Source organism: Anneissia japonica, unplaced genomic scaffold, assembly GCF_011630105.1.
Source record: "Anneissia japonica isolate Jap-2015-1 unplaced genomic scaffold, ASM1163010v1 scaffold288009_len375886_cov190, whole genome shotgun sequence".
Lineage (NCBI taxonomy): Eukaryota > Metazoa > Echinodermata > Crinoidea > Comatulida > Comatulidae > Anneissia > Anneissia japonica.
Genome location: NW_022748146.1, coordinates 108,624 through 126,840, shown reverse-complemented (window position 1 = coordinate 126,840; position 18,217 = coordinate 108,624). Strand labels below are relative to the sequence as shown.

Genomic DNA, 18,217 nt, shown 5'->3' with positions numbered 1-18,217 from the left:
AAAACAGATCGTCATTTAAAATTAATTTGTGTATGACTATGAACCTTTTATTTTCATTTCATTTTTATTTTACTAGCCCTCTTTGTGATGACATAGATATTTCGGAAATGATAAAAAAAAAAAAAAAAACCAACACTGGCTCAAATTCGGTGGCGGAGGTAGCAAGCCGAACAAATCATAGATAGTACAATGATTAAAACGGCAGAGCAAGCCAAAATCGTCTCAATTCACATCACATGGGACATTTTTTTTCCAATGTAGTATCCATTCCTTTTCGATATCTGCGTAAATTTTAGAATTTTGCGAAAGTTTAATGTCGCAAAAACGGCCGAAATTATCCAATTCGCAAAAGTTTCTGGTTTACAGTATCTATTTAGGCTAGGCCTATGTATGAAGAATATGTAAAAATATCAACTTTTTTACAGCTCAGTAGTTGAAAAAAAAATGATTGAATGGGCTTAAAAAACTCTAAAACCCTGGACCCCAATGGGGGCCTAGGCAGCCCCCTATACCCCCAGCATATTTCAATTTACTCTCCTGTTACTTTCAAATTTCTCCTGCTAGTATACTCAAATTCACAAATAAATCCCTGGACAATCCCCTACTCTCTTCCAAATAGTGTACTGCATTCTTTAACGCGCACATGGGCAATAAATGTACGCGGGCGTCTATCTTATTTTAACAACAGGCTTTCCTACGCTTCAACACAGCAGCTGGGCGATATGACACAATAAACCGTTGGATGTTAACTCATTAAATATCTTTAAAATTAACAATATTCCCCTGATTGGATTTTTTTAGTATGTTATTTTGTGTATATTTCTCAAACAGATTCCACAAATATTATTTCTGTTGCAATTAGTTTTGGGTCAAGCCACAGATTGACTGGACTACAAAGCAACCAAATTTAGACTGAATGCATTGTAAAAATGTAAAAAACTACTAGGAGTGTGTGGGGTGAAAATTAAGATAAATTAGGGCTCTTATGAATGGTATCATGCTACCAAATATTAGGCGTAGGTAGACCATTTTAGATTGAAATTTTGTCATGCCTTCTTGGTTTGTCTCTTTTTACTAGGAAAAAGCTCTTCGGTAATATGTAAAACAACTGCAATAGTCAGAGAACCAGCGAACAGTTTCTAAGAAGCCTGTCACAAAAAGGTCAATATTCTGAAACGAGACAAGCAATGGGGTTTTAAAAGCTAGACATACTTTGGTAGGGTAATTCCTGGTAACAGTGATGTGGATGAAAATCAAAATCAGGATAATTATAAATAGGCCTACCTTTTTAGACAACATTTGAGACCAATACACATCAAGAAAAGTATTATCAATTAGGTTAATATACTGTATTTATGCACTGCAACCAATGTCAAATAAATATTTAATGTATATGATTATACTAAATTATTTTATTTATTTATTTCAATAATATTTTGTGTGGATGGTCCTTATAGGCAGAGCTGATCAATTGGGACCCTCAGTACATGTAATTGAAGACAAAGAGATAAAAGATGAAAATTAAACTACCGGTAGATCTTTAACTTAACAAATAAATAAAATTAAAACAGAAAAAGGTAAAATCAGAAAATGTTTATAAAAGAATGATTTAAGGAAAGTATTAAAATTAAAAATTAACACATTTAAAGAAATAAAAAAATTATTTTCAATTATGAATTAAATATAGAATTAAAGGACATAATAGACCAAATAAAGAGAAAATAATTGATCAAAACTAACATAAGCAATAATATAGAAATAAACATATAATAACATAAATGTTTTTTTTGTTTTTTTTTTTTTGCCAACGGAAAATCAAAAGAATTAAAAGAATTAAAAGAATATCTAATGGATATGATGGATTTTTCCAATTTATGAGTAAACCCAGTACCAGTACATGACAAGATTTCACAATCGACCACATGAAATGATGACGTCATCAAAAACGTTGTTGGTACTAATGTACAAAGGTACAGCGTACACATGTTCCTCATTATATTTACTAGATGGATGCATTACCTTGCATTCCAATGGTAGCATTTTGAGAATCTTTAACCAAAAAACATATACTTATTTAGCCTCACATCCATTGAAAAAATTAGGAGAGGGAGAGGGGTTTTAGTAAATCTATGACAAAAACTTAATACTACAAATCACCTGTCCAGACCAATCCTACCTCTACCTACCTTTAAAGTCAATCAATAGCTTGTATTGTAGCATGTTCACTATAATGCCTCCATGCCTGATGCTTTTCTCAGTTTATATTTGTATAAAATTAGGTTTGAATGTTTTACAATTAATATGTTTCAATAAGATAAACATATTTAATTCATTGTTTTATGGCAAAATCTATTGAATACAATTTTAATAAGCATTTCCCAGCCAATTTTCAAAGATATTTATAGGCATAAATAAAAAATCAGAAACAGGTGGACAAATCAGGAAGCAGAGGTGATGCTTCATAATCTCTTTTTTCTTTTGACCTAAACAGAAAAATAAATTTTCCTTTCATATCAAAAAAGTTACCTAATGTTCCATATAGGCCTATATGAATGTTACAATATAATGAATTATAGAAATAATAACGCTAATACAGTACATTCACAAGGCTAATGGAACAGTAACATAGTACCGTACGTGTCTGAACTAAATGAATCAATTTAGGTTGCATTGGATTTAGATTATGACAAATGCTAAGGAGATTGGAACAGGTGCTGAAACACTAGCACTAGATAGTAAACTAACATGGAAATGAATTGAAATACGATGGGATTGAATCAAACTAATGCAAGCAGGGTAATGAAAGTAATATAAAAGCTGAAGCACATCACAATCTAAACTTAAAAACGGATACGTCCTAATCAATGATAAGTATCCACCCACCCAAACAACTGACCTAAAATAGAAGACAGGTGAACCATAGCATAAAATTCATTTCATTCATGGACTTTAAAACCAAATTGGAGGTTATATTAGTACTTAAACTCAACAACACATAGCCTACTATAGCAAACAAAAAATGAGTAATACAGTATAAAATTACCATATTATTATCATTATTATTCTTAATAATAATAATAACAATAACAATAACAATAATAACAATAACAATAACAATAACAATAACAATAATAATAATAATTATTATTATTATTTAAAAAAAATACCTATCCCACCTCCAATGGCAACAGGATAAAATAGTTCCTAATAATTTATTACAAGCTCAACCTTCAATACTACCAAATTGGGATTACTAAGTCTGTAATATCACCAAACCCCTCCGTGTGTTTCAAATCCTGGATGTACTGTTGCAGGGGAGTAGGCTGGTTTTGGCCGGGGGTGGGTCAGTTACAAAAATTTGAGAATGTTGAATTACAATAGTAAATCCTTAATTAAATTAATTTTAACCTACTTAGTGTGGAATTAATTTATTGCCATGGGGTACCCCATCCCCCTACGCCCATGGATACTGTCTGCATGCTGAAGTTTGTTGCCTAAACATATTACTGTATGCAACTGTGGACCTGGATGGGAGAGGAAATAATAGAATTCCTTATAGTACTAGAAAAAAATCTATTCTGCAATTATGTAGGCGAAAACCTGGACACGAAACAATTATTTTTTTGCCTAATAAAACCTTCAGTGAACCAGTAAATAACAGTTAGTACTATATACTATATAAGATCTCTATAAAAAAAAATGTAGGTTCCATTGATGATAAAAGTAACAATCCCTTTAGAATTACAGCTATTAATATTACTTCTTCAAGGTAACTCATTGTTTAGAAAATACCTTTGTATCCACAAAAATTGATTCTGGTTTATCTCATCAGTTTTTGCAAACTATCTTTTCAATCTAAAAGTAATTTCTTTGTAAACAGATTACTCTATATTTTTGAGACAAAGCCAAGGTATCTAAATCCATTTCATGCTTAAATTTCTGTCAGTTCATAAGATCTGAGGGTAAGAAATTACTTTCCTTTCATTTCTATTCGTTCTGACACTGACACCTTTAATCCAGCCCCTAGCTTGGGGCACTTGCAGATTTTCCTTCAAAATTGTTTACAACAAAGGAGGAGAGAATTCAAACTTTTGACCTTCTACCTATGCATGTTGCATGGCCCATTGCCTGCCAAACCAACTAGAATACAGGTTACCCTGTTTCTTATAACAACACAAGTGGCCTGGATGGGCCTTGCAGATGACTAAAACTATATAATGGAATTATTATGCAATTTTAAGTAGGCCAATGTAGTAATGGTAATGATACCTCATGTTTTAACATAACAATGATGAAATTGTCATCCCAGACTTTGATTAATTGATTGGTATGTGGAAAGGTGTGTATAACAACAAAGAGGCATACCTATATTTTTAAAGGTTAAAGCACATCTGGTCAATAGATTATTGTGCCATAGCTTTTTACTGTACTTGACAGAATCACACCGATGCGTTTACACTATGTTAGAAAATTGCCATACTACATTCATAAATTTTAGGCAGTAGATATTTAGCTGGTAGAAAGCCTATTCGTTAAGAGAATTTTATGAAAATTAGAGCGGGTGCACTTCAAGGATAGACATTTAATTGAGTTAAGCAAAATTTAATTGAGCGGCAAAATATAAACTTTTTAAAATAACAGTGCGATGTAATCCCAATCACTTTTTACTGCAAGCACTCACATAACAATTAATATAAAAAGGCAGTAATAAATACATGAAATTTAGAACATTTTCCACTGAATTCTTAATTGTTATTTACCAGTTAATGTGAAAGAATGCAGCTGTTCACTCTTCTCTGCCTCTGAAAATTAGTATAGGGGATTGTCTACAAGTGTACCACCAGAAGTACCCCCTACCCCAGGAGGACCCTACTGCAAGCAAGTCTTGGACTATCCTTGGTTGATTCACACCACAGAAAAATACTCCTACCTATGGCCTCTGGCCATACCTACCTAGATATTCTTATTCCCTGTTCTTATCAATACACTATTCAGGCCCTAAGTTTTAATGACAAAACAGAATGATACACTCAGAATCTGAAGTACTTCCAACTTAAGGAAGAATCAAATAAAGTATTAGATATCCATAAGGCTTACCAAGAAAATAATAACTAACAAAAGAACGCCAATGGAGGTAGGCCTATTACAAATCTTATGAACCACCACCAGGCCTACTAACTTTCTCTACTTCATTACTTTACGCGGGTATTTCAACTTTCGTGTCGTGGTGATACCGCGCTACATCGTTTACACATTGAGTTAAGTATTGTAAAAGAATTTAAACCAACCTTTTCCCTAAGACCATTTTCGTCCAGTCCTATATACATATCCAGTTCCATTGTGGTTGGAAAATTGCAATATTTAAACAAAAATACAGCAGAATACAAACCCCAACCACCTGTGCTGCTGATACCAAGTTGACAACGGTCTAAGAAAGAAGAAACAGTAAGTACGCGTGCGTGCCTCGAGAGGGCGGAGCTTATGGTCAATATATAATTCAGACCCAGTTGTAAATTATGTTGACTTGACACTTCAAATATTTCGTTTCCGTTTCTGTATGAATTCTTTGACAATTGTGTACTGTACATTATAAATGAACACATTGTTTAAAACGTCGCTTATGTGAACAATACAATTGATAAGGCTTCGGAACATCATAGTAAAAGACAACGCAGCAATACCAACGTCGTAGATAGCTCATCTCATCCGGGGGAAATCATCACATAAACTCTAATTACCAGAATAGTTAATTGGATGGGGGTGGGGAGGGGCCCGTTGGCAGCGGTGACATAACAAAGGGGATAGGCCTTATTGAAACATTTTTTTTATCTGTATTTTTTAAAATTTATTTATTATTACACTTAGGGCTATTTGGTATGTATTAGCCTATATTGGACTTCTCCACTCTCTAACACCCTCCCAACCCCACATTGGATTCGCCCGTGTGATTATCCCTTGAACCCCTCCTTTGGGACACCCTTATTAGGGGGACACTTTTTCGGACTCTAAACGAGGGCAAAGTAGGGCCTATACAATTTTTAACAACGGCCCATGATTTCCCCAATGGGGTGGAGGGGGGGAGTTCCCTATGGGCGCAAATAGGCCGTAGTCGGGCGTCGTTCGAAGTTTTCCGAAAGTAGTCTAGGGGAGAAGCCCCCGAAAATCATGACAATTTAGCTCAGTTTCAAAGGCTTATTTAATCGATTTTATAGATAGATCTACTAATTTTCTCTCCGACGAATTGTGGTTTTTCTCCCCGAAGGAGGCTTTCCCCCTCCACTGGCGCCACCCCTGCAACGGCCAAGGGCGTCGACCCGTGCTTGAAAGTTGGGGAAGGGAGAATGAGAAAAGTGAACACCGTAGCCGTAGGCCCAGGTCTTAACGATGATCAGTCTGAACTGGGAGACTGGCTGCCTAGGGCCCCCAGTGGGTTCCAAAGGAAATCTTGGTGGGGGTCCCGGAGACTTAAGCACCGGAATTTTTATAAGTCGTATTATATAAATTTTAAGAACAATAATTTATAGCTAAGATTATTTCCACACTACATCAACATAAAATGTTTTTCAATTTACCTGCTATTTATACTGGTAATCAAAGCCCACATAATGTGCAGACTATTCATAAAAATATGATTCATCTTATTATAAGCCTATATTAGTCATTCGTTGTTCTTTTACTAGCTATAAAAAGTGGGGTTATAACTATAAAATGGTGAATAGTGGGGAATAATTGATATAATGTCCCTTCCCCACCTGAAATGCGTGGGGGAGGGGGTGTTCCCTGTTGCCCGACCGGTTCTCCCACGACTACGGCCAACCCCATCAGGGGACAATTACTTGGCCAGGTGTTTCATTTGGGTTTCTACTCATGATTTACATCCCGAGTGGAACAGTTACCCCGACTAAGCAAACTCAAAACGTTATGATTAGTTATGCTAAAAAATGACGTTATAAAACGTTGCAGCAGCGTTCAGTAACGTTATTCGTTGGAAATTACATTATAAATATACGTTTTTTTCTTTCCTTTGGAGTTGAACACCAAAACTTCGTAATTGCGAGGTGTGAATCAACAAACGAGAGGCCTGTATCCGCAAAAGGGTGATACTGAAAACAATATGCCTATGGGTCAACTTTCACCGACTTGATAAATACGCATTTGTGGTTTTATGGATCAATTTGAATATATGATTTAAGAAATAACTGTAAATGTCTGGAAAAAGGCAAAGAAATCAAATAAAGATTTAATTACTGTACTGTATTAAAAAATAAGTTACTACAAACGTACCGCCCAAATATAGAAACACTATTATTTATGCATCTTTTAACCGGTGAGTATTTTTTTTTTTCTTCATCTTTTCTTTTCTTGTCAATTGGATAATAACTTTGAAATCTACGATCAAAGCAAGAAATTCCGAAATACAATACTGTTACTTCTGAGGATATTAATGATTAACATCCTATAGAGGGCGCAATGTATATTATACTGGTCCAATTTAGAGTATCAATTGAATTTTGGTCCGATTCAACTTAGATTACTTTTATATTTTGCCGTGATTTTAAGATCTATACGCCCTGGCAAAAAATCGGGGAAACCTCAAAATATAAATTAAAATTTTGAGTAGCTCATTGAGAAAAAATGTATAAGTTTTCTAAAACTTAAACAAAATCGAAATAAGCATTTGAAACCCCTAAATTGTCATATTTTAGGCCCCCTGGAACACTTTCTAAAAGTTTTGAGCGACAGCCGACCACGGCTTTTGTCGTCGGAGACTTCGCCCCCCCCCCCACCCTCGTCTGGCAATCCTGGCGTCATCCCTGATTATATTTATCAACACTGACGTCGTGAGAATATGGGTTTCTGTACACTTGCCACAATTCCTTTTCTATCAGTGCCGTAGACAGGATTTTCAAACAGGGAACAATATCAGGGTGGATCCATTTTATATGCGTAAATTCAAATAATGTCAACCCATTTTTTTTATGAAGTTGACACATTTTACGCAAAATTATGAAAAATCTGGACCCATTTTCTTAAAAGGTTGACCCACTTAGTGCAAAATATAAAAAATCTGGACCCACTTTTTAAAAAGTGGACCCATTTTTTTTGTGGATCCAATAGAAAATTTGTGTGGGACTGTCCCAAAAGCTGGCAACGGCATTGCTTTCTATTATTTTTCCTCATTCTGGACAGCTCATTCTCAAAGTGAGTAACCCACAATTAGGGCCTGGAACCAAGGCTAAGGTTTCTGGAGTGCCAATCAAACTTAATAACTGACCAATTATAACAGAAAAGAAGACATGCTTATCAAAGAACAGGGCATGGTACATGGTTACTGTGCTGTATTCTTATAATATTTCTAATTTCCAAAACAAATAGAAAACAATATTTGATAATGCAAACCATGATTTATTGCCTTCTGTATATAATATACATTTCTCAATTATGCCACTGTATTTCAAACACTATGAAACGTAAGTTTTGTTAAACATCAATACAGTCTTAGAGATGCTAATTTTTCTTGATTAATTACTTCTAAAATATACTCTACAAGAATCTACCCTGAGATGAATCCATAGGACCCCATTTTAACTGCATATCTTAATATTTATTAGACAAATCAAACTGCAGCACATCCCTTGTGATCCTGTTTTCAAAACTTTGGATCCACTACCTCTGAGAAAACTTTACAACCGAAATGTTCCATGACGAAAAATAAACACCCACAAAACCTGAGAATTATTTCACACAAAAAGATGTAGGCCTACCTTGAAGAAATGATCCCCTAAATCCTAAAACTAAAATAGAACCTCTCCTTTGGGACACCCCTATTAAGGGGACACTTTTCAGAACACAAAATGAGGGAAAGTACATCTTTTAACAGTATAGCGAACTCCTATTCAGGGGATATTTTTTTATTGGTCCCGAAGGATCCCTTTAATAGGGGTTCTACTGTCACATAAAGGATGCAGCATGACAAAATGAAGACAAAAAACTCTGGGGTGATGCATTCTTAATAAACAAGATGTGGTAATAGCATGGAGGTATTATAATACCTTCATGGTAATAGGTATACAACAAGGTTTAGGATGTATTATACAATCAAGGCCAACAAAATCTGAGCTGATTCTTGCAATTCAGCTAGAAAGTTAGTGGAAGAGCATGATGATAAAATGAGTTTATAATAACTTATTAAACAAAGTAAGCAATTCAATTTTTTCTTTTACTTTTCAGTCTATTTTAAATTAAATTTTAAATTTACATGGTAGAGGTATATCTATAATTTGATAATTGAGGTATTTAAATTGAAACAGAGTAGCAGTCCCAGAAGCTTGTGCTTTTTCAATTCCAAGCTATTGGCTCCACACAAAAACATGGAACCTCCGCCACTGGATCTGCATCCCATCCAATTGCAGGATAAAGTGTTCAGGGTGTTTGTATTTTTAAAAGCATAGAAAGATCAATACAACAATTAAAATTAGGATGCAAACTTTCAGCACAGACACTTTCTGGGAAATAAATCATAATGTACTTAATAAATCATGTAATCGTGTACATAATCAACTATGTACTTAATCATAATACCGTAAAACCGTGAATAGAAAACCTGTGGGCTTAATCTCGAGAAGAGGCCCATTTCGAAAAGAATCCCCACTTTTCAGAGTGCAAAAGTAATGTTGAAAAAAGCCCAGCTCCAAAAGAAGCCCATGGGCTCCTAATCAAAATAATATGGGCTTTTTTCAAAATAGTACTTACATTCATACTGAAAGTTATCTTTGATTATTATGATAGCGTGTCAGTATCAACATTATTTCATTGTACTAGCATGGTTAAAACAATGAGTTGTTATTTATTTAAAAAAAATATTAAACAGCATTTTAAATTTCATAATTGAAATATGTCGTATAGTATAAATTCCAAAATATACAGCATTCATTTTGGAAAGCCCTTATCTTCAGTTTCCAAAATAATCTCGAACAGAGGCCCATCCAAGGGTAAAAAAAAAAAACAAAAAAAAAACCCATGGCTTCTATTTAAGGTTTTTCGGTACTAATCCCAATGCTATGGTTATCTTTGGTTAAATTCCAGTTTTAATATAAAATTATAAAATATAATATAAAAATAAATAAAAGATTAATATTGTACTAAATTTACTACTATTATGTAACAATAGCATCAATGATATCATCATCTTCGATTTCAAGATCTGCTGGTTTAGAATTCATGTTCACTGGTTCACCGTCAAAACGAAATTTGATCTTTGCCTCCGAAACACCAACAAATTCGCTGTACTTTTTTCTGAGTGTATGAAACGTACTTGTCTGTATATAAAAAAACAACATCATTTATGTAATTAACCAACTGCTTTTTTAGGGGAGTGTAAAAACTGACTGCTTAATAAGAAATTTATTATTCATTAACAGATTTGTTTTGTTTATTTTTCATTATTTCAGTTTTACTTCTGTAGCTTGAACTACACTACACCGATGCTTGATGATGTTCTTTAGTGCTTATTTTTTTTTGTGATTTTATGAAACTTATATGAGTGATGTTTTCCCTACATGACATGTTATCATACTGAATACTCAGTACATTCCCAATACTTGTTAAAAAATTTGCAAGTGATGCGGGTGGGAATCGAACCTATAACCTCCAGATAACTAGCTTGGGGTCTTAACCACTAGACCACCGAGTCTGCGCTTAGTGACTAGTGTGGAATCCAATCCCTACGAAGCAACGGCGTTTTGCCCTACCTGACGTGTTATGTTAATAAATAGTCAGTACGTTCCCAAATACTTGCAAGTGATTCGGGTGGTAATTGAACCCACGACTTTGTGACACCAGGCTAGTTATCTGGAGGTTATGGGATTGATTCTCACCCGAATCACTTGCAAATTTTTTTTGCAAGTATTTAAGAAGGTACTGAGTATTTAGCACGGTAACACGTCAGGTAGGGCAAAACATCAATCCTTTGATATTTTTCTGATTAAAACATACATCAAAATTTATGAAACATGTTTCTATAAAAATCATTTACCCATTCAAAGTTTAAGGAAAGTCAGCAACCATCAACCTTTTTCAGATTCAATGCTTATTCATTATTAAATTAAGTAAATAAAATTACAACCAACCTTTAAAATTGATATTACTGTTGACAAATTTTTTCCTGTTCCCTGAACTTTGACTCGAACTGTTGCGTCTTCATCAAGATTTTCAATTAAAGAACTATTGTTTAAAGAATCGACAATTACACAATCTATAATAAAATAAAAATAATAATTAGTTTCAGTATTATTTACAAAACTGTTTTTATGAATTTTTAAAAATGGATATGAATATATAGCAATGAAAAAAGAAAGTACTGTAGTATCTAAAGAGGAATGGGAGTTGGGTGTTTTAGATGGAATGAGCTGGAAAATAATGTATATTGAATTTGAATGTGCCTTTACAGGTCTCATAGCTAGCCATACCAAAGTACAACATATCAAATAGGAGTGGACTGGATATGTGGTGCTCTAGTCTTAGAAGAGATGAAAGGGTCAACAAAGAAAAATAGAATAAAGAAGCATTGAAAAATGCTGAAAGAGTTTGAGATAATATAATAATGATAAAATTAATAACAATTTCTAGTCCCATAAGCAAAATATTTCCAACAAAGCCTCTATGGGATTCAATATGAAATGAATATAATAAATAAAAATGAAAATACCTGAAAATGAATGAATGGAATGAATGGTGATGATGATGATTAATATGACGATGATGATAAGGACAATGATTATTATAAAGATGATGATGATCTTCATCTTTATTGTCTTAAGTTCTCACAATCACCATGTTGATTGTCACAAAACTGTAGTGGTTTATTGGGTTTAATTTAGTTTAGTTTAATTTTCTTTCCTTTTTCTTTCTGGTTTTTTGTTTTTGTTTTTTTGTTTTTTGTTTTTTTAAAAGAGAACATTAGGTGAATTTGGGATCTTCATTTTCCTCATTCCACTCTCTCACTGTACAAGGAAAGAAGGTTAAAAAACAGTAGTCAGTTCAGTAGGCTTTAGATGAGAAATGGTTTGAATGCCTGCCACTCAGTGATTTTAGAACTAGTCATTTCTTGGGGGCAAATGCAGAGTTGATGATGACCTGCTGGTTGCTATATTTGGAGAAGAGCCTCTGTCTAGATTCCTTTCTCCTACACTGCAACATGTTCCATTTCAGTTCCTCCATCATGTTGTTGACGCTTGAAGTTCTACAGAACATTCTGGTTACCCATCTGGCTGCACGTTGTTGGACCTTCTCAAGACTGGTTATGTTTTTTTGGGTGTGGGGATCCCATACAGAGCAAGCATACTCCATTCTGGGTCGAACTAGAATACTCGAATATGATGATGATAATGATGATGATGATAATAATAATGATGATTATGATAATATGATTACGTTGATGACTTTCGTAATTATGATTCCGATGGTGTTTGCTTCAGAAGATTTTTAACAGGAATGATGTTTTGCTCTGCCTGATGTGTTATGATCCTGAATGCTCAGTACGTTCCAAAAAACTAGGGGGAAAAAATCTTACATGTGATTCAGGATTACGGTGATGTTAAATACTAATATTTTTATACAACACTAAGCCAATTCCAATGTTTGAATATTAGCTGATCACTACTGAAAAAATTAGAAATTAAAAAAAAACGTATCAAATACTAAACATGATCTTGCTACTAAAAACTTACCAAGAATATGCGCTAGCTGTAACTTAAGGCAAGCTGGAGTGTCACTTATTTTAATAATTTGTTCCCCTCTTGACAGCATAATCTGATTTAGATTTACACCCTCTTTTGCTGCCAACTCATTAAATACAGTCTCAAAATTTTCCTCCTGTGTGTAAAGAAGTGTACATGAGTTACTATCACAATAGATTTATTGTACGTTACTTTTTAACCTAAGCAGTGAAATATTATAGACACAGATTTGTATAAGACAATCAGAAACAACACTGTAGCTACTGTATTAGTCAACAATTAGTCAAATTTCAATCAATCTATTCTTTCTTTATTCAACAGAAATAATATAAAATGATACAAAACATTTTAAATGGTAAAACTTGTTGAAAAAAGGAGACATTTTAAAACTCATGTGAGCTTGATATGCAGTGCCTCAGAAACAAAAATATCAATAAGGTAAATTCAACGAGTTACAAATTAAACAAAACATACAACAAAACATCACACGATAAAACAGTGAAGTATTCATAATTAGTTAAAGTTGGAGTAAAATGTTAGACGGTGGTCCTTGGATTAAGATTTAAATCAGTCAATGGATGGATGGATTTATTTGGTGTAAACACCAAGGATAAATAACAAAAGTCTAATGAAGACTTATTTCCAGTGGGGTCCTTCTGGTGGTGATTGGGCAGTACACCGGGTGACAATCCCCTACTCTTTTCCAAATATTGTACTGCGTTCTTTAACGTGCACACGGGACATAATGCACACAGGACCAACGGTCCGCTATCGAAACTTGCATTTTCAGCCCTCCAGCTCAAACACAAGGAGAGCAGCGATGGGAATTGAACCGGGGACCTAAAGATCTTCACGGTTCAGCGCACACACAGTGGCTACTACCAGTTTAGCCGACTGAGCTAAGCTGCTCAGTCAATATCATGTACAGATAACACAAACTAACTGACTTCACCATTTGTAAAACTGTTCTATGCAATCCTGATTTGCTACGGATCTTCACAACAATCGCTCTGCGTTGTTTCTTGGGGCTTGGAGTATCATCATCAAGCAAAACCACAGGTTGCCCTTCTTGTGACTTCTTTGCACGGTAGTTTGAAACGGCTTGACCAGCATGCCTAGATAATAGCAGAACGATATGACACCATGGTCAAAGGTCATGTTATTTATTTGTATCAACTATTGAGTGGTTTTTCCCAGAACACATTAAAAGTAATAAAAAACAAAAAAAAAAAAAAAAAATATATAAATATATATATATATATATATATATATATATATATATATATATATATATATAGTTTTAAAAAATTTATAAATAAATCAAAAATTTAATAATTTAATACTTTAAAAAAAATACAGCGCATACACAGTCAAGTTTAAATCAGATTAAAATAACAACATGCTCAATGAAACTTGAGAGATATGTGGAATGAATTAAAATTAAATTTTAACTTCAATCTCTCAAGGGTCATGGGTTTAAATCATGTGAAGAAACCGAGAATAGAGTCTAGGACCTCATCATCACTCTAACTAGTATACAGTTAAACTTTTCTAAGTCAACTTTGCCTAAACAGGTCAAATTTTATCTAGTCAAACAATTTTTCAATGTCATTTTGGATTCGACTTAGGTAAGTTCAAATGTATTAGTAGATACTTACTGGATAACTTGAGCCAATTTCCTTGAGGGTCTTTGATGTCCAATTTCAAGTACTGGTGGAGGAGTTGGTGGCGATGGAGAGCCTCTACTTTGTTGACTACTGCAATAACAAAAAGTACAAAAATATACAGTATTTGTATGTTGATAGAAGTAAAATTGTACTTAGTTATTTGTAAAAAATTATACAAGTTCAATAAAGGACTCTATAGAACCAGAACAAGGCCAAAATAATTTTTTTAATTACATAGAGCACAACAATTATGTTATGATGTGCATTTATACAAAGAAAACACAATATTTTATTTTTTTTTTTTTATAGTTTGAAAGCTTCAACGAAAAATATCTATAAAACTAAGTTTTGGGGGTTAGACATTCTGGTTGTTAAACCCTTTGTATTATGTAACAATGTGTTGATATAATATTACTATATATAAAATCTAGGCCCAGCATAATTGATATTTTTATTATAGCGCAATCGTTTATGAAATAAAAATGTTAGCATGCTTGCTTAGCTGGGCGCCATGTCACAACAACAAATGCCTTCTATTGTCTACCAAAAGCCAATGTGTGATCCATTCATATAAAAACGCATGATTTAAACTTCAGGCATATATAGCAATATTAACACAGTACTTGCTTGGTATGAAATGGTGTTGGTAATATAAATATTGGCATTCTTACTGGAATATTGCCCGATCATCTGTTTGAAAAGGGCTTTAGCCTCGTAATATTGGCTTAACTCCATCTTGGAAGTTAATTTCTAGTGTACTCAGCGTCAGTTGGGATTCAAATAAATTTTAGAAAATAATACATATTCAAAAAAAATATATATATATCTTATCCCTGTTGATGAACTCACCTGTTCAACTCTTCATCAGAATCAATCATAATACTATCATTAGGTTTGGTTTCTGATTGTCTTGTTGAAGGCTTTTCACAGTTTGTCTTTTTACTACTGGCAATTATTTCTATAATTTCATCTTCATTTTCTGTAAACAAAATGGAAAGTTCATAGTTTAATATTCATACTTAAAATTCAAGATAATTAATTAGTTGCTGCAAAAACAAATAAATTGTCTGTTTCCTGGCAACCAATATTCAACACTTACAATCAAACTTTATTTTCCAATATATATTCATATACAGTACAATAAAACAAAGAAAAATAGAAAGCCTATACTGGAATGTATTACTGTATATTATCGTGTATTGAAGGTCAAGCCGATTAATGAAAGAGAGAGATAACACTCAATGCGCCACCCCTGATCTTCCACTGACCTCATTTCCATTCATGCATGTGAGATATTAAAGCGCTAACCACCTCTTCTAATTATGCCTCCTAATATTTTCCTATGAATATTCATACCTGACAGTTCTATTGCTTCTTCAGCCAGTTTTTGCACATTTAGGTCAAAGTTATCTACTGCATATAGATCACTAACTGACGCTGTCGCCAAAGATATCGGTTCACGTTTTCTTGTCGCCCTCTTCTTCTGTTTTGGTTTCCCATTTTGAACCTACAGTAATGTGTGTAAATAACCACAGATTTATTTAATCATATTTTTAAGATATTGTCTACTGTATTCAAATACCAAATAAAATGTACAGTACAGTTTTGGTTCTTCCCAATGATGGCATCAAATAAGCGACTGTCTTCTCTAGCATCTACACCTCCTTTGGGACACCTTTATAATTAAGGGGCCACACCCAGAAAGTGAACACTATTTTTGGCCCTGAATCAAGGGAAATTACATCTTTTAACGCTACAACCGGACACCTCTGTTAAGGGGACACCATTTTTGGTCTCAAAGGTGTCCCAATAAAATATAATCAATACATATTGTAAGAAGTACGTTCAAAGCAAGGCTTGAGGCAAATAGGCCTAGGGTAAAGGCCAGGCCTAAAACTTAAAAGCCTAGCCTATGCTAGGTTAGGTAGGCACATAGATATCAAAACAATGTAGGCCTAGGCCCTAGCTAGCTGGGCCTAGACAAGGTCTGGCTTAGTAAGTTAGCTTTTTAGGCTGACTTAGGGCTCCCTAGACTAAGGCCTAGGCCTAGCTGGCCTAGAAGGCTAGGCAAGCTAGGGCCTAGGCCTACCTAAGCAGGCTAAATTCAATCTTGTAGGCCAAGCCCTAGCCTATATCTAGGCTAGAACGCTCTAGGCCTAGTCTGCAACAATTTGTAGGGAACAAGATATTAACGCGCATTACATAACGGTAGGCCTACGCCAATATGTATGAAGATACACATAGCCGAACCTAGGCCTAGTTCCACAGGTACCGAACCCAACTGCGATGCCTTTTTATGAAGGCTTTGATCTTTAATGAAGTGAATGCTAGGCCTAGGCCTAAGCCTGGCTCAGCTGGGTTTGGTAAGCTTGACTTCTTTCTAATTCCATCCCAGGAGTTCCACGCACGATTTCAGTAATCTATTAGATCTCTAATAAAATTTTTTACTTACTTCTTTTTCCATAATATTTATTATTTGTATTTTCCTAGACCCATCAAATTTATTAACTTTCTTCGAACTTTCTCTCGAAACTTTCCTCCTGCGAATCACCCGTCGCCGTTATCCCGTTTCGCGCGCGGGCATGCAGTATGAAATCTCAGTCGTCACGACAACGTCATCATAATTGATATTTATAAAGGGACCCCCCCCCCCCGGCAGACATTTTCTTTTAATTTTCTCTTATTTCTAAAATTTAATAACATAAAAAAGTATACAGTACAGTATTCAGATTTAGAGAATTTTCATGAGATTGCTGAGGGGGCGGGTCCAGGATTTATAAGAGGGGGAATGTTTCCAAAAAACCCCGAAATGAAAGGGGTCCGGGGTCCTCCCCCGGGAAAATCAATTATTAATTATATTTCAACAACATAAAAACTAGTTGGGCTAGCCTAGTATGTCTGATCTTCCAACCTATGCCTAGGTAAGTTAGCATGCCTTTTGTAAGCCAGGACCCTTGAACCCCCCTACCCCTTGGATCCGCCACTGTTACTTCCGTAGAAAAAGCAGGAGCGCCGAGAGAGTGTGGAGAATCCAGGCAAGTATTTTTTTTCCTGCAGGTAGGTTGAGCCCATGCATTGTTGGCAGAGAAGGAATCTCCCGACAGTCCTGGACCCCTGTCGTCCGATGCCACGACGAGGACGTGGGATCAGACATTTTTTTAAATATTATTATTATCATTTGCCTATTCATATAATGATATTTTGATTGCCAATCCCTAATGTTCATTCATTCATTCATTCATTCTTTATTTAGCCTTTTCAAAAGATCACATTACAATTTGCACATACATTAAAATAAAAATTCACAATAGGCCTACAGAATAAACCTGAAAATCTAAGGAGGCAAGGATTAACAAAAGCAATTAAAATCGCTGTAGCTCACAAGCTAGTTAATCCATCCTTAGAGAAACAGCAATTTAAAATAGAAGATATAATAAATAATAAAAAAATAAAAATTTATAATACTTAGGAAGAAAAACAGAAGAAATTTAAAAATGAGACTTAATCATTATTGCAAAAAAAAAATAGAATAAAAAGTAGAAAAAAATAAACTTAAACACAAAACCCACACCATAGGCCTTATAGAAGATATAATAAATAATAAAAAAATAAAAATTTATAATACTTAGGAAGAAAAACAGAAGAAATTTAAAAATGAGACTTAATCATTATTGCAAAAAAAAAAAATAGAATAAAAAGTAGAAAAAAATAAATATAAATATATAATATATATATATATATATATATATCTAAACGATCGCCGCATTTCCGAACTCAAACTTATACTTAAACACAAAACCCACACCATAGGCC

General features: G+C 34.1%; 2 protein-coding genes across 2 annotated transcripts in view; both read right to left on the bottom strand.

The window, feature by feature from the left end:
* Positions 1 to 5,446, bottom strand: part of LOC117120681 — a 71,419-nt gene extending 65,973 nt beyond the window's left edge. The window contains exon 1 of the mRNA XM_033265713.1: positions 5,289 to 5,446. Coding sequence (XP_033121604.1) covers positions 5,289 to 5,339 — 51 coding nt within the window. The 5' untranslated portion in view covers positions 5,340 to 5,446. The remainder of the gene's footprint in view (positions 1 to 5,288) is intronic.
* A 2,939-nt stretch (positions 5,447 to 8,385) lies between these two features.
* On the bottom strand, positions 8,386 to 16,983 carry LOC117120684 (NFATC2-interacting protein-like). Its single transcript, XM_033265716.1, has 8 exons — positions 16,857 to 16,983; positions 15,761 to 15,911; positions 15,254 to 15,383; positions 14,396 to 14,494; positions 13,690 to 13,852; positions 12,729 to 12,873; positions 11,130 to 11,254; positions 8,386 to 10,319 (listed from the first exon to the last, which is right to left on the bottom strand). The coding sequence occupies exons 1-8, from the start codon at positions 16,866 to 16,868 to the stop codon at positions 10,158 to 10,160; spliced, it is 987 nt and encodes a 328-aa protein (XP_033121607.1). The 5' UTR covers positions 16,869 to 16,983; the 3' UTR covers positions 8,386 to 10,157.
* Positions 16,984 to 18,217: the final 1,234 nt, after the last annotated feature.

Coding starts and splice junctions, on each gene's coding strand:
- LOC117120684 (XM_033265716.1), bottom strand. Junction 15,384..15,760: donor AGAAGCAATAGAACTGTCAG/GTATGAATATTC, acceptor TTTTGTTTACAG/AAAATGAAGATGAAATTATA. Junction 12,874..13,689: donor ATAGAACAGTTTTACAAATG/GTGAAGTCAGTT, acceptor CTTTACACACAG/GAGGAAAATTTTGAGACTGT.